At 37.6% G+C, this 14889-nt stretch overlaps 1 protein-coding gene across 1 annotated transcript; it reads left to right on the forward strand.

The window, feature by feature from the left end:
* The first annotated feature begins 836 nt into the window (after positions 1 to 836).
* Positions 837 to 10893, forward strand: LOC125667376 (uncharacterized). The gene is made up of 7 exons (XM_056142153.1): positions 837 to 987; positions 1143 to 1323; positions 2575 to 2682; positions 2924 to 2957; positions 4307 to 4431; positions 8842 to 8889; positions 9012 to 10893. The coding sequence occupies exons 2-7, from the start codon at positions 1161 to 1163 to the stop codon at positions 10130 to 10132; spliced, it is 1599 nt and encodes a 532-aa protein (XP_055998128.1). The 5' UTR covers positions 837 to 987; positions 1143 to 1160; the 3' UTR covers positions 10133 to 10893.
* The last annotated feature ends 3996 nt before the right edge of the window (positions 10894 to 14889 follow it).

A 14889-nucleotide genomic window follows, 5' to 3' on the forward strand; every position in this document is an offset into this window, starting at 1 on the left:
AACGTTGAGTCATGCCTTGCATATCGATTTTGTAACAGACACGTGCTCTAATCTCGTGACATTTGAGGCATGTGACTTATCATGACGTGTCTTTTTTTATAAAGCGTAGATCGGCATTTTGTAAAACATGGATTGAATTACCTGCTTTTGTAGATTTCAATAAAATGCAATGTAATTATAAAACACCAATAATGTATCGCATTGTGACTCGCGTATTCATACATTTTTAAAAGCCAATTACACGAAGTGTGGTCATTTAAAAGAATACTTGTAGCCAGGATATTTGTTGCAATATGGAGTGTCTGGAGCAGCAGTGTTTTGAAATGATCACAGAATAACCTCGACAGGACACCAACACAGAACATACACAACGTAGATCAAGCGATCGGATGAATAACACTAATGATGCATTAATCAATGAGTACGTAAATTCATTACCTATAAATCTGATTGACAGTACTTTATCCCCAATTCCTAACACAATTGATATTACACACTCTACCATATGAATAAGACATGTGCTTATAAAACTTCCTATCTGTTATTCCTCTCTATAGACACACAGTGGGAAACAGCAATTCAGATTATTCCAAATCGTTATGTTACATGATGCAATAGGCAACATTAGACGTTTAACATTGGCAATGGAGGTTCGTTTGCCAATCACATATCTATTGGATATGACCTTGAAAACAAGAGACGATGATACGATAAAGAACTATCACTGCTACGGCTGTAAGTGCTTTGTAAAGGCCAGCATTCGTGACACTTCACCTAATGACGTCTCTACAGGAGTGAAAAATGCTCGAACCTGGACGTGAAATAACAAGCAAACAGACTAACTAGAGGAACAAATAATAATCCCTGCTGAACTTGTAACAATGTTATTCAGGTTTACAGTCAAGCACATCAATCACTATGCTGATCAGATAGACAGTAAGCGCTGAAAGGACAGGGCAGGGTTGTGATTATCTATGCAGTAGTGAGGTACTTCATAATTCAAGTTATAGAGGACGAATCTTTAAAATACAATGTGCTATTTAAAGCCCAGCGATATGTAGGGCAACAACTATTGAGTTTTGTATTATATGCTCATAACAGGAAATTAATTCATAAAGCCGACTATGTTTTACATTACATAGATTGAAAATTAGACAACCATGTTTAAAATTCGGGGAGACTTATGCGCATTTGATAGAGACAATTGGAATCGGGACAAGGAAAAGTTTGATTGTCCCAGTGCCACCAATGTGTACCACTGTATCGTGGACGAGAGGAACCGGTCCGGGGAGATCTGTATACAGCCCGTGTGGGTCCAGACAGGTGCGTATCGGGGCGGTGTACGACATATTTTATCTCGTTATCATGTACAGATACACATAAATATTACTTAGTTGCTTTCGTTTTGGAGATTGTTCTGAAGTGTGAAAATATAATAAGTAAACCGGAATAGTAATTTGCAATTGACATTAATATCAATCAATTATCCCAGAAATGCTTTATAATTTGTCCTGCAGTGCGGGTAATATCCTAATCGAAAGTGAAAATGAAATGCATTCTAAAGAAAATATTTGAATACAGATACATGTAGAACATTCAACATTGATGATTGAACTGAATGAATATTCTACGCTCACTTCCGCCCTGCCTCATTGTAAAAGGGCTTGGTTTCTGACTGTGGAGAGGCGGAGTCTCTGTCAGAATTCAGTCACAAACATTTCATCTGATAAGTTGGCAAGGATGGGGTCTATGTCGAATTCAATTGACCTTACATATAAACTCCCTAAATTCCACGTAGCCTCCGTGTTGTCAAGATTTTCGGGGAAATTATTACTTCGTACGAGAAATGATAAATCTGCCACGAGATGTACGTTAGGCTATACGGTATACATGTATGCATTACTGATATAGGAATTGTTAGTCTTGAGAAGCGGTGAAAAGACCAATAATGTCTGTAAAATCTATATAAAAATGATTTTATAAACAAACTGGGTATATCGGCTGAAAGGCAATGCTTTTTAAAAAAGTATTTTTGCGATGTTTCGTTTAAACTGCATCAGATTTTGATTAAATCACCCGGACACACTTGAAACGTTCTGTATATGTACTTATTCTAGCGAATTCAACATTTGGCACACTCGACAATGATGCACAATTTGACATATTAATGATTTAGCGCTTATTCTATGTATGATAATGGACAAATTGGGAATTTCATATTTTAGCACAACTATGAATTAGTGCTCTTGTTTCACCACCAAAAACTGCTAAAATTTGAATCCCGCTAAATTAATTACACTTACAGTAATGGACAGTTTCACGGAAGTAATCAACATGGCTTGTTATATAAGCTTTGGAATATACCATAATTCTGAATATTGCGAAGAAATGTGTTGTCAATCTCACTCCATCCATCTATCTATAATATAATGTATATGCCAGAATGAAAACTTTATCTGCGTTAGGGCAGTTCTTATCATTTAAACAAATAACCTTCGGATAAAATTTTTCCTATACCCCCACCCTTTACCTTACCATTTGAGACTGTTGAGGATGGATTATGTCGTTGTACAGGTTACTGTCCGGAGTATAACACCGATGCCAACACAGTGGACACAGTCCCTTGTGATCAGTCAGCTGGGTGTCCTGAGGACCCATTCCAGTCCAATGAGGTCTACCAATGTAAGATAACGTTGGATTGCGCTTGTGTTTCCTCACGTCAATGTCCAAATCTTAGACTTTTCACATGTCTTTTGCAAATGTTAAAACTGATATCATTTAGATCTTTCTGATAACCCCAGAATTGAATGAATATACAGTGTATCATAAAATATTCTTAGGTAATTAAACACACTATTTTGCAATGAGAGTTGTTACCTGGTTTCCGTAAACACATTTCATATATTTTATGTTAAATTTTCAGATCCAGTTTGTATCAATAAAACGTATCATGGTCAGTAAGTACACCTTTTATCTTTACACCGTTTGAAACTTGTCAATAAAAGCCATTTGAGTAGCATTCCATGTTTTATATCAATTTTTTGACCACTCTTTAAACACTGATTTTAATTACGGATTGCTCTGTTTACCTAATCAAGATATAGGGCTCACGGCGGGTGTGACCGGTCGGCAGATGATGCATACACCTCCTAGGCACTTGGTTCCACCTCTGGTATGCCAAGGGGTCGGTGTTTGCACAACTCTCTATTTTGTATTGCTTTATGTAGGAGTTATGAGATTGATCAATGTTCGTTATCTTCACCTTTTCATTTCTTATCAAAGATAGAAAACATGGTCATATTTATAAAACAAATAATTACAATTGACTAAGGATTTCAGATGACAATTTAGAATCCCCATCCCCCCCCCCCCCCCCCCCCCCCCCCCCCCCCGGTTTATCGTTATTGGACTGAGTGTGACAGTAGTGGTGGTCATGTTCGTTATGTTCTTTATCTTGTACTTCGCAGACGACAGTTTATGTGAATTAATTAATTATAGAAAACGCATTGCAAAGGGTATTACTACCTGTACTTCATTGTATTTTAGCTATCAAGTGCGCTTGATAATGTGCATTATTTTAGTTTTATGTGTTAATTCTTTTGTCATGAATAAAAAGGTGAGGCAACTGTTTCGTTACTATCTAGGACAAATAATCTAACAAAATTGATAGATGAATATTCTTTAAGATTTGTATGTATATAAGGACATTAAAAACTGTACGTGAAAAACACGTGGAGATGAGGAACAGAGATCAATCTTATTAGTGTTGTAAACACTATGATTGAGAGCAAGGTAAATAATCAATTTCCATTAACACGGGTTTTTAATACTTTTACCCGACTTGACGGAAAATAAGGGAATAACGGACAAAGACTGAGCCATACATATATACAAGCATATTATTGATGTAATGAAAGATGTAATATAATCTTTATTCCTGTCCCGTTCCGATGACAATGTTCGAGTCTATAAAGGGTCTACGAATCAATCTTCTCAAATATTCTATTCAACTTCGTTGACGACCAGTCCAAGTTTACCCTCCTATCGAGTTTTTAAAGGATTTATTTTAATTACATGTATGTATGGATATTTGTACAACAGAACGAAGGCTGCATTTTTTTAAAGATACAAAACGATTCTTTCCCTCATTAACAAAAGACATGTCTAATATTAATCAATAGACTGTGGATTTATATTAAAAATTAATGAGTTAAAAAAATATCTGGTCACTGCATCGCAATATTGTGAACACATTTTCAGTGATATAATCGATTAATCTTAATTTGATTTTTTCACTATTTTATAGACCGACTGCGGAAGAGGTAGATGCCGTGTACTTCCCCCTTCCTACCGCTGTTGGAATCAGTGTAGTAGTAGTAGTGGCCATTATCTTTGTGATAGCTATCGTCTGTTATATTCGCAGACGACAAAGTAAGTGTGAGAGTGAAATGCTAGAAAACAAAATCCAATTGCATACTGATAATTTACATGTTGTTGATATTAACATCGGTTACAACTGGAAGAAATGAATGCCATATTTGCATCCATTAATGCTGATTATTTTATCCTCGTATCAAAATAATCTCTATTAATTTACGATATGGCATGTGTATTTTTGTCATAGCGGCCGTCATCAATTCATGATATTAAGCGGAATAAGCTAAGGTACAACTTAAGGTTAGCACAGCCAATCCCTTAACGAGTTGTCTAACCTCATTTGCCCAAACGTTTCCTTTTCCGGCATCATCGTCAAACATCAACAGCCAAAAAATCGCTTAGAGAATTTCTCAGTTTAAATCCTCCCAATCATGCCGCCAATTCGCACAAAAGTGCAAACGCATTCAAAAAGAAAGGCAGCCGAGCAGAGGGTTTCCCCTTCCAGAGGCCGGAGCCGACCGAGAACTCGGATTTCGCCCCCTAGGCAGCATCACAGACAACCCACGCCAGACGCCATTGTCAACGTGGCCGAACCACCGGCGGGGGATAACACCTCAAGCGGTGAGTCAATAATTGACATCCCCCAATTAGACTCCGATAATTTTCTTCCCATTCAGTCCGCCCTCGAAATTGATGACTACCAACCTCTCTCAACCCCTAGTTATTTTGACCCCTTGTCGGCCCATGTACCCCACAATCTAAAACAAAAAATCTGGCAAGGAAAATTTATTGACATATCTTTGTTGTTAAAATCTGCACGCGAGTTACAAGACTACTCCGATTCGCAAGGGGAAATTCAGATAAAAAATGGCCGCATGTGTCTTGTAAAACAAAGGTCCAACGTCTATCTTAAAATAGATAGATGGACGTCGGCTTTTTTGATATTTTTTAGCGTGTTGCTAGAAAAATTCCCCACCAAAGCTCAAGGCTTACTTAAATATATTAGGGACATACGCCTGGCAGCAAACCGTTCATCTGGTTGGTTCAAATACGAGGAACAATTCCGACTTAGAATGGCCAGTAACCCAAGTATCCCCTGGGGTCAAATAAATAATGAGCTCTGGCTTTTGTATATCACCAACCCCTTCTCCCAGAGCAGCAACACTGAGCAAGCAAGGTACAAACAAAACCCCACACAGAGCCAGTCTCGGTCAACTAACATGGCCGACAGCAAACCACTAGGCACATGCAAATTTTTCAACCAGGGTAAAGCTTGTAATTTTCCCCCCAATTGCAGATTCAACCACAAATGCAGAGAATGTGGCGGAAACCATCCTGCCAATAAATGCAGCTCCCCTTACTAGATATCAATTTAACGCAATTCTACTAAAACCTTTGGTAATTGCTGGGGTTCAGGGTCATTTTGCAACACATAGTTTCAGAATCGGCAGGGCCACTGACATGGCTTTATGAGGGGCCTATGATTCTGAGATAATGAAATCCGGTGGATGGAAATAAAATGCATTTACCACATATATTAGAATATAATTACTCACGGCATATATATACTATTACCTTCTATACAGTTTAGTAATATACTACTTTCACTGACCCATACAAAGTCATTCTAGGCAACAAAACCATCTGGATCATGGGATCCTCAATTCCATATTGGACAGGCGAGTATGCGAGTCAACACGGAAGTAGAAACCTGGGTCTGCAAGCAACAGTCCAGTGGCACGCCAGGCGTGGAATGAAGTGGCATGACCTCGATCCCTTCGTCCTTCATCTGCTTAAATCATTCCCACTTCCATATATCCTGGTGATTCACCTGGGATCAAATGTTCTGGTCTCAGAAGAGCTAAACAACAAAATTCTGGGACAGGAAATTCAATGCACGTTTCTCAGGTATCATGCGCTTATGCCCCAAACCATACTTGTCTGGTCCATATTCTGCCGAGACTTTTTTTTTTGGCACGGTGTGCCTCTGGCCAGAAATAAGAAAATTGATCAGAAGCGAAAAAAGGTCAACCGCAGAGCGGCTACTGCCATTGAAGAGGTAGGGGGATCCATCATTAGCCACCCCCATATCTCAATACTTAATCACAATTTGTTTAGGCACGATGGAACTCACTTGTCTAATTCTGGCAATGACATTTTCGTCCAGGATCTAATACAAACGCTAATTAAGTTAATATAAGCCCTAACGCACTTTATTGGGGGGGAGGGGGTGAGCCCTAACACACATTATTAGGGGGGGGGGTCAGTGGTTTTGTGTTACAGTGTACATGTACTAGGTTAACCAGTTAATCTAAGCCTTAACCGCTTCGGGGGGGGGGGGTGAAATGTGTCTCGGGTCATTAAGTTCCTTTTTTAAGCTTAACCCCCTGCATTGGGGTGTATATTTTTGTGAAATGTGTACTCGGGTCATGGCGAGTCCATCATATCGATGGCTGTTGGCGGACCAGGGGAGATAAAAAGGAATATTTGGATCTCATCTGGCCTGTTGTTCCTCCCCCATCTGTCTGTTACGACGGAGGGCTGTCAGTGTGCGAAGCTGGTCGCCATTCTAAGTCAGTGAATTTGTCTACGGTACAAAGTAAAATATGGATTGGAGAATCGCTAGCCTCAGTACGGCTTGGTTTCTCTCTCCACCTCTTTTAAACGGAGGGGAGACTGTGTCTGGAGTGCCTTGTGTGGTACGAGGAAGTACCGGCACTATTACCCAGCAGTAATCCCCCGGAGGGACAGGGACATCAGGTAGGTCCAAAACCATTCCAAGTCCATTATGTCATACACACATTTGGACTTCCGGCACCTGTGTGTACCATGGGGCCACCGGTTTGCCCGTTCTACATCATTATGTCGGTATCCGGTTATCTCCCCTGGTTCGGATTTACAATGCGGCCATATCATCCACTCTCTCAATTAGACACTCAGACTGTTGTGTGTGCTTGTTATGACATTGTGTGAAACGTAACGCGTCAGCCGACTTGTTACAATGGTATTATGTAAATATGGGATTTGTTTGCTAATGTTATCTATAGTGAAAACCTCAATACAATTTTGTCCACCATATACATCCTGTGTTTCTTGGCAGTTTCGGAAAACTAGTGGTCATTTGTTCCTATTATACATTCGAGGAGCAAGCCAGTTTTCTGTTAAATTAATGCCGATTATTTTATCCTCGTATCAAAATAATCTCTATTAATTTACGATAAAGCATGTGTATTTTTGTCATACCGGCCGTCATCAATTCATGATATTAAGCGGAATAAGCTAAGGTACAGCTTAAGGTTAGCACAGCCAAACCCTTAACGAGTTGTCTAACCTCATTTGCCCAACGTTTCCTTTTTCGGCATCATCGTCAAACATGAACAGCCAAAAACCCACCCACCCACCCTCTTACCATTTTAATGCTTTACATGCTACTTTGCACGTGTATTGCAGTAATCTGCGCCTAGCATTTTTATCTTTACAGATTCATCGCCTCTGGTATTTCAGCAATATACACAAACCAGGGAAGAAAATGCCCTTGGCATTCCCTAACCGCCTTCTTCGTCGCATTGTCGGTGTGCTGCGGACCAGGGGAGATAAAAAGGAATATTTGGATCTCATCTGGCCTGTTGTTCCTCCCCCAGTTGTCTGTTACGACGGAGGGCTGTCAGTGTGCGAAGCTGGTCGCCATTCTAAGTCAGTGAATTTGTCTACGGTACAAAGTAAAATATGGATTGAAGAATCGCTAGCCTCAGTACGGCTTGGTTTCTCTCTCCACCTCTTTTAAACGGAGGGGAGACTGTGTCTGGAGTGCCTTGTGTGGTACGAGGAAGTACCGGCACTATTACCTAGCAGCAATCCCCCGGAGGAACAGGGACATCAGGTAGGTCCAAAACCATTCCAAGTCCATTATGTCATACACGCATTTGGACTTCCGGCGCCTGTGTGTACCATGGGGCCACCGGTTTGCCCGTTCTACATCGTTATGTCGGTATCCGGTTATCTCCCCTGGTTCGGATTTACAATGCGGCCATACCATCCACTCTCTCAATTAGACACTCAGACTGTTGTGTGTGCTTGTTATGACATTGTGTGAAACGTAACGCGTCAGCCGACTTGTTACAATTGTATTATGTAAATATGGGATTTGTTTGCTAATGTTATCTATAGTGAAAACCTCAATAAAATTTTGTCCACCATATACATCCTGTGTTTCTTGGCAGTTTCGGAAAACTAGTGGTCATTTGTTCCTATTATACATTCGAGGAGCAAGCCAGTTTTCTGTTAAATTAATACAAGCTTAATTTTGGACATTAGAGTTAATCGCAGAGGAAGCATCTTTACAGCATTACGACCATAATATGTCTTTAATTTCATTTCATCTATCAAGTTCATCTAATATGCCGACTCAAAACTTGAGCTGCGGATTTCATGTCATGGTCATACTGAGCAAATCTATTATTTCAGAACCAGGGAGACGGCAGGAAGAGGAAGTCTCTTTACTCCATAGAAGTGGTATTAGTGTAGATTAAAAATAACTAAGTTTTAACATACGTTTTTTAAAGTATTATATGCAAATACATTTCCCCCTATATTTAGTGCAAATATCTATGTATTTTAATCATATTGTTTTCCAGAAGTACCTTTCTTTAAAACATCAGCCTTTCATGACGCAGTACATATATTACAAAATGGAGGAAAATTTCTGTGCTTCCATGGACGCTGGGGATCTGGGAAAACGACAACAGCAAAACAAGTCTATCTGTCTGTAACCGGAAGGAAGCCAGTGGTCATAGAGGACATAGCTGAATTTGATGTTAGTTCATGTGCCGATTGCGTCATAGTTGAAGACCCATTTTCAAAGCATTTGTCAAATGTAGAAGATATAATGCTTAAGATTAAAACCCTGTGCTCAAACATTGGTAATACAAAAGACAACTTTGCAATTTTTACAATGTCTGATGAAGAATGGACAGAAGTTATAAATGAAATCAAGAAAATCTTATTGGAATTAGGAATTGGGCCTTTGCATGACATTTGTCTAAATTACGATAGTTTGAGTCCAGGTGACAGGAATCAAATTCTACATTCCATATTTGGTCACTACAATCCTAAACAAGCTTTCGGGAAAGTAGAAAACATAGCTAGTGGTAACGAACTATATCTTGGTTACGCAGAAACATATACACTGTTGTCAAGATGCAGGATCTTTCAGACCAAGCCTGGTCCCCTTCTCTTTTCAAATCGGCCGCTGTTATATCTGAAGATGTATTTGGAAAGAAAATGCAAGTCTTCGGAGGAGATGGAACGTTCTGAATTTGTGATGTTAGTATTTATGAGTCTTAATAAAAGGACAATAAACCTAAACAAATCAAACACTGAGCTCAATGAACTCTTTATGGCATGTGACATTTCTCTTAAGAACGTCCAATTATCATCAATCATACCTGAAGAATTTGTCTTCAGGGAAGGAGAGGGAGTATATGTTCTTCAGCATGACGTCATACAAAGAATGGTACTCGTAGTATTTGGTACGTATCATTTTGAAAAACTAGTCAGATTTTCTTCATGGCATGAGCTACCAGACTGGATAAAAGAGAAGTCGAGACTGAATATAATATCGAAAATAATGAAATCTGTAAATGAAATACAACCTATCTTAGAAATCTCTCATGGAAAGATGACCGAACTTCGAAACAAATGTGAAAGCATTCCGGAAACACGTGTGCCAGAAAATAGTTTGAACATGAAACAATAACAGTGTTTTTGTGGTGAATATCATGAGATACTAGTAAACTGTTTGGTCTGGATCTCACAAGTACATATTTTTTAAGTATCTTAGAATAAGGATTACGATATAAAACCGCATAGCGCTGTTTTCATCTGTTCATTCTGTACGTCTAGGAGAGGGACTTGTAAGTTGTCAGAACTTGTTCCCAATCCTTTTGATTTCATCAATAAAATATGTTCAAAACAAACAAAAACGTTATTTAAGGAATGAAGCTAATTTTGACCTATATTATACGATATGAGGTAACTTGGTGCAGTTTAAGATTTATAATCCACAGAGGAGGTTTTAATTTTATAATCAACAGAGGAAGTTTTAATTTCATGTTCTGTTAACGTTAAAAATGAAAAGAAAAAATCAGCACGTTTATGGATTTTCTGAATGCTTGAATCGAATTTCTTGTACTCAATCATCGGATGTTCCCATGATTACCTAGTTGATCTGCTTCTTGTCGACATCCCAGTATTCCATCAAATTCTATCAAGATTCTTCTTTCTTGAAAACCAATCGTAACTCCGGCATTTGAAGTTCCCTTTTTGCAAGTTCTGCTAAGAAGGCAGAAGTTAGTGTAAAGATAATGAAATATTCATAATACCAGCATATCGGCATTAATATTTTTTTCTTTGTTTCTGTAAATAGGTTATGATTTATAATTTATTCAAGTATGGAAAATGCTTTGTATGATATGAGCAGTGCGTGTATATACCAATAAAAGTACTTATGTTTCTCTCCGCTTTGAATTGTGGTCATTGTAAAGTCGTTCAATGTTCATGATATTGACATGCCAACATATTTTGTTCTATATTAAGGTATCCATTGTAAAAATGAGGTAAAATTATCGGTAATCATCGGTGAGATCGCGGGAATTTCCGGAATGCAATTCTTTTAAATCTTTGATCACTATTAAAATTGGAAATCTAAATATTAATGTTTAGATTTATAGCAAAACTAAATTAGATAACTCAGATTTGTAAAATGTTCCGAACAAATGTGTTTTCATACATAATGTATTTTTTTTCAATCCAAGATGCCATGAAAGGTCGCATACGAAAGGGTCGTTTCAGAAAAATACGACGTCCTTCAGTGTTACAGGATCATAATTTGAAATTAATCACGTTTGTTACTCTTTCAATGGATGTGATGAATGCTGCCCAGGAATAAGTAAACTTTAGAACAGTAAAATATATCGGGTTTTTTGCAATTTATGGTATATTTTGATTTTAATCAAGAGTTACCTCCCCTTGTGAGTTATTATCCTTGATGACCTCATTTTTTTTTATCTGTCATGACCCATATATGAATTTTAGAACATAAAATCATAGGGTTACCAGGGGTCTATTTTTACCCATTTATACAATGGAAACCTTAATTACAAACTTTGCAGTGCCTAGATGTAGACCATCTTATACTTAAGGTATTCAATGTATAATGACCATATTTCATATCTAATAAATGGATGGTGGAATTTTTGTAATCATGGTATCATTTTGAAGGGTTCATCAAATAGAAATAATCCATCATAGAAATTTTCAAAATTTTGTTTTCTGCTTGATTTATTTCACCTAGAATTTAACATTGAAGTATATGGGGAAAGCATGTTTTATTACAATATTTTAAAAAGAAATTATATTTTCATACAAATCTCTTGGTAGAAAATTACAAACACTTTCTCTTAGTGAAAATATGAAATAAAATTAATCACTGACCACACACATTTTTAGAAAATTAGATTTTTCTTATTTTTACAAAGGGCAGACAACTCTTCCAAAAAGTCTTGAGTGCAAAAAGGTCAGCTTCTAATCATTTACCAGTCATGTGAATTTCATCTGCTTCACTTTCATCATTATTTAACAATAAACATTTATGTTGAACTAAATCCTTCAAAATTGTTCATTATTCTTTCATTATACATGGAATACCTTAATTAACCTATGTGTTCTTATTCTTCGTCTTCTTTCAACTATAGTCCATCTGGACATGACATTACTAGTGATGTTGATATATTTGAAAATAAGAGCCTGGAATAACTTATTTTAAAATATCCTAAATTCAGAGAACCTCTGTCTTTCAATTGTCGACATAACTTCATCTCTATTACGAATCCTGTCGATGGGCTTAAAAAAGGAAGAACTTGATACCTTATCAGAATCGATAAGTGTAAGTGGAATATTAAAATCCCGAATTACACATATCAAATCAAAAGTACATATCATCTATTCTTCTGTGTTTAATAAATCAGAAGTGATCAAAGAATTAAATAGGTTACATGAGGAAAATGTTTTGGTTTGAGCTGACATAGCTTGTAATACCATTGTCTCTATTTGTAAGGCTTATTATTACAACTGTATTTCAAACGAGATTGACATTAATTTCGCATTTGGTAATCTTACTTATACTCCCATTGCCCTTTCAAAAGATGGAATTCTTCAAAACCAGGCTTCAGTTTTAGACACATTTAATATCCCAGTCAATGGGATGGATGAATATGAGTTACCATACCTATACTCAATTCCTAAACTTCACAAATCTCTTACAAAGATATATTGCTGGATAGGGTACATGTTCTACCTAGTCCCTATCGTTGCTTGTCACGAAAATATTAACAGCTGTGAAGGAGAAACTTCAAACTTTGCCACTACATATGCCAGAAGTGGTGTAAATCAAATGTGGATTCCAAAGAACTTTTAGTGAATTTATAATCGCAAACCTTTTCTCAAATGAATAACATCAAATGCAAGGGCGGATCCAGAGGGGTCCAGGCGGTCCGGAACTCCCCTTTTTGCGGAGCAAAAAGTGTAAGAGTTATTCAATATTAACGAATCTTAAAGTCAAAATGATATGGGGTACTTTCATCACTCATATTTATCAACAATAGTATATCATTTAATTCTACGACAAATGAGACCACAGATATATATTTACGATATTTTCACCAGATACAAGTATCACTTAAGAATTCTTAAATAGTATATGTAACATAAATGTTTTTTAAAGAAGTAGGCGATTTGAAAATGAAAAGGAAGTGGCATGAAATGTTCAGAATGCAGGATTTTGCACCATTTACCCCAGAGCTTCTGGGGTCTAGGCAGCCCCCAGACTCGAAACCTCTTGGGAGTAACTTTTAAATCAGCTTATTTTTTTCTCCTTTTTTGTCATTGCCAGATACGGTCTGAGTGCAAGGTGAAGATAACGAACAATGATCAATCTCATAACTCCTACAAGCAATACAAAATAGATAGTTGGGCAAACACGGACCCCTGGACACACCAGAGGTGGGATCAGGTGCCTAGGAGGAGTAAGCATCCCCTGTTGACTGGTCACACCCGCCGTGAGCCCTATATCCTGATCAGATAAACGGAGTTATCTGCAGTCAAAATCAGTGTGCCAAGAACGGCTTAACAAACGGTATGAAACACGTCAGACAGCATTTGACCCAATGCGAGGTTGTATTGACGAACTAGATCGTTATAACGACCATATAATTTGCGAAATGCTGACTTCAATCGAGACTTTTGAAATCCCTGTACCATCAACTTGTTTTTCAGTAGCTTACCTCGATTTAAAAACTGACTTTACCCAGAGCAAGCTCTTGCATATCGAATCAGTTGAGATATATAAACACCATATGCAGGTGATAATGGAATATTGCTACATAAATGTGGGAAGTTGACGATGGAGAAGCTGAAATCATCCCGTTTGTCATACAGTTGAGTATGGAGATTAGTATTACTAGAACTTTGGAAACAAGTAGTAAATAAACAAAGCATTTTCATTCTCACGTTTATACATACACTAGCAAATGGGTGAAAAAGGGGTATGGTGAAGGATGTAGAAAGTACGTAAAAGACCAAATGCTACCCCCCTCTTTCACAAAGTCCTGGATCCGCCTATGAATTTATGACTTTTCAACACTTTACACGACCATTCCTCACGATAAATAAAAGACTAGACTTTTCGACACCATAGACAGTTGCTTCTTTAACAAAAATGGGAAAAGGAAATATTCGTCTCCAGGGATCAGTCATCCAAAAATTACTTTGTTGAACACCACTCTGATTCCACGCACAAGTACTCCGAAGTTGAAAATATGCTGGAGTTTCTCATTGACAATACCTTAAGACGTAATCTTTAGTCCTTGGTGATCAGGTCTTCCAGGCTTCCAACAGTCTGTTGGAATTCCCATGGACACGAATCTTCTTTTTTTGGTGGACAATATTTATTTCAAAAGTCAACACAATGCAGTATAGCCATTAAACATAATACTGAGTCAATTCAACACAATCTACATATCATAACAATATACAAGAGGAAAAGAGAGACAGAGAGAGAGAGAGAGAGAGAGAGAGAGAGAGAGGTTGAGGTTGTCATGGTTGGAGAGTAAACATGTCTCTCATAAATTGGAGGTACTTAAATAATAAGAGTTGTTATAGTTAGAAGCATTGAGATTTTATACAAGATAAATCATTCAAATAGTCAGGGTCTGTATGTTTTGATGTAAAATGCTATCAGTGTTTTATGCAAGGTGAAGATAACGAACAATGATCAATCTCATAACTCCTATAAGCAATACAAAATAGATAGTTGGGCAGACACGGACCCCTGGACACACCAGAGGTGGGATCAGGTGCCTAGGAGGAGTAAGCATCCCCTGTTTATATTCAGAATATTTATTCAAGTTTCCCATTTCTTTTGAAAATCTTCGAGTTTACCGTTTTTTGTAGCCATAT

This window comes from Ostrea edulis, chromosome 6, assembly GCF_947568905.1.
Source record: "Ostrea edulis chromosome 6, xbOstEdul1.1, whole genome shotgun sequence".
In the NCBI taxonomy this organism is placed as follows: Eukaryota; Metazoa; Mollusca; class Bivalvia; order Ostreida; family Ostreidae; genus Ostrea; species Ostrea edulis.

What these genes read in the sequence shown, in the direction of transcription:
- LOC125667376 (XM_056142153.1), top strand. Translation starts at nt 1,161, where the DNA reads ATGTTTAAAATTCGGGGAGACTTATGCGCATTTGATAGAGACAATTGG. An exon ending in GCCCGTGTGGGTCCAGACAG is followed by an intron (nt 1,324 to 2,574) that starts GTGCGTATCGGG and finishes GTCGTTGTACAG; the next exon opens with GTTACTGTCCGGAGTATAAC. An exon ending in CTCTTTACTCCATAGAAGTG is followed by an intron (nt 8,890 to 9,011) that starts GTATTAGTGTAG and finishes ATTGTTTTCCAG; the next exon opens with AAGTACCTTTCTTTAAAACA.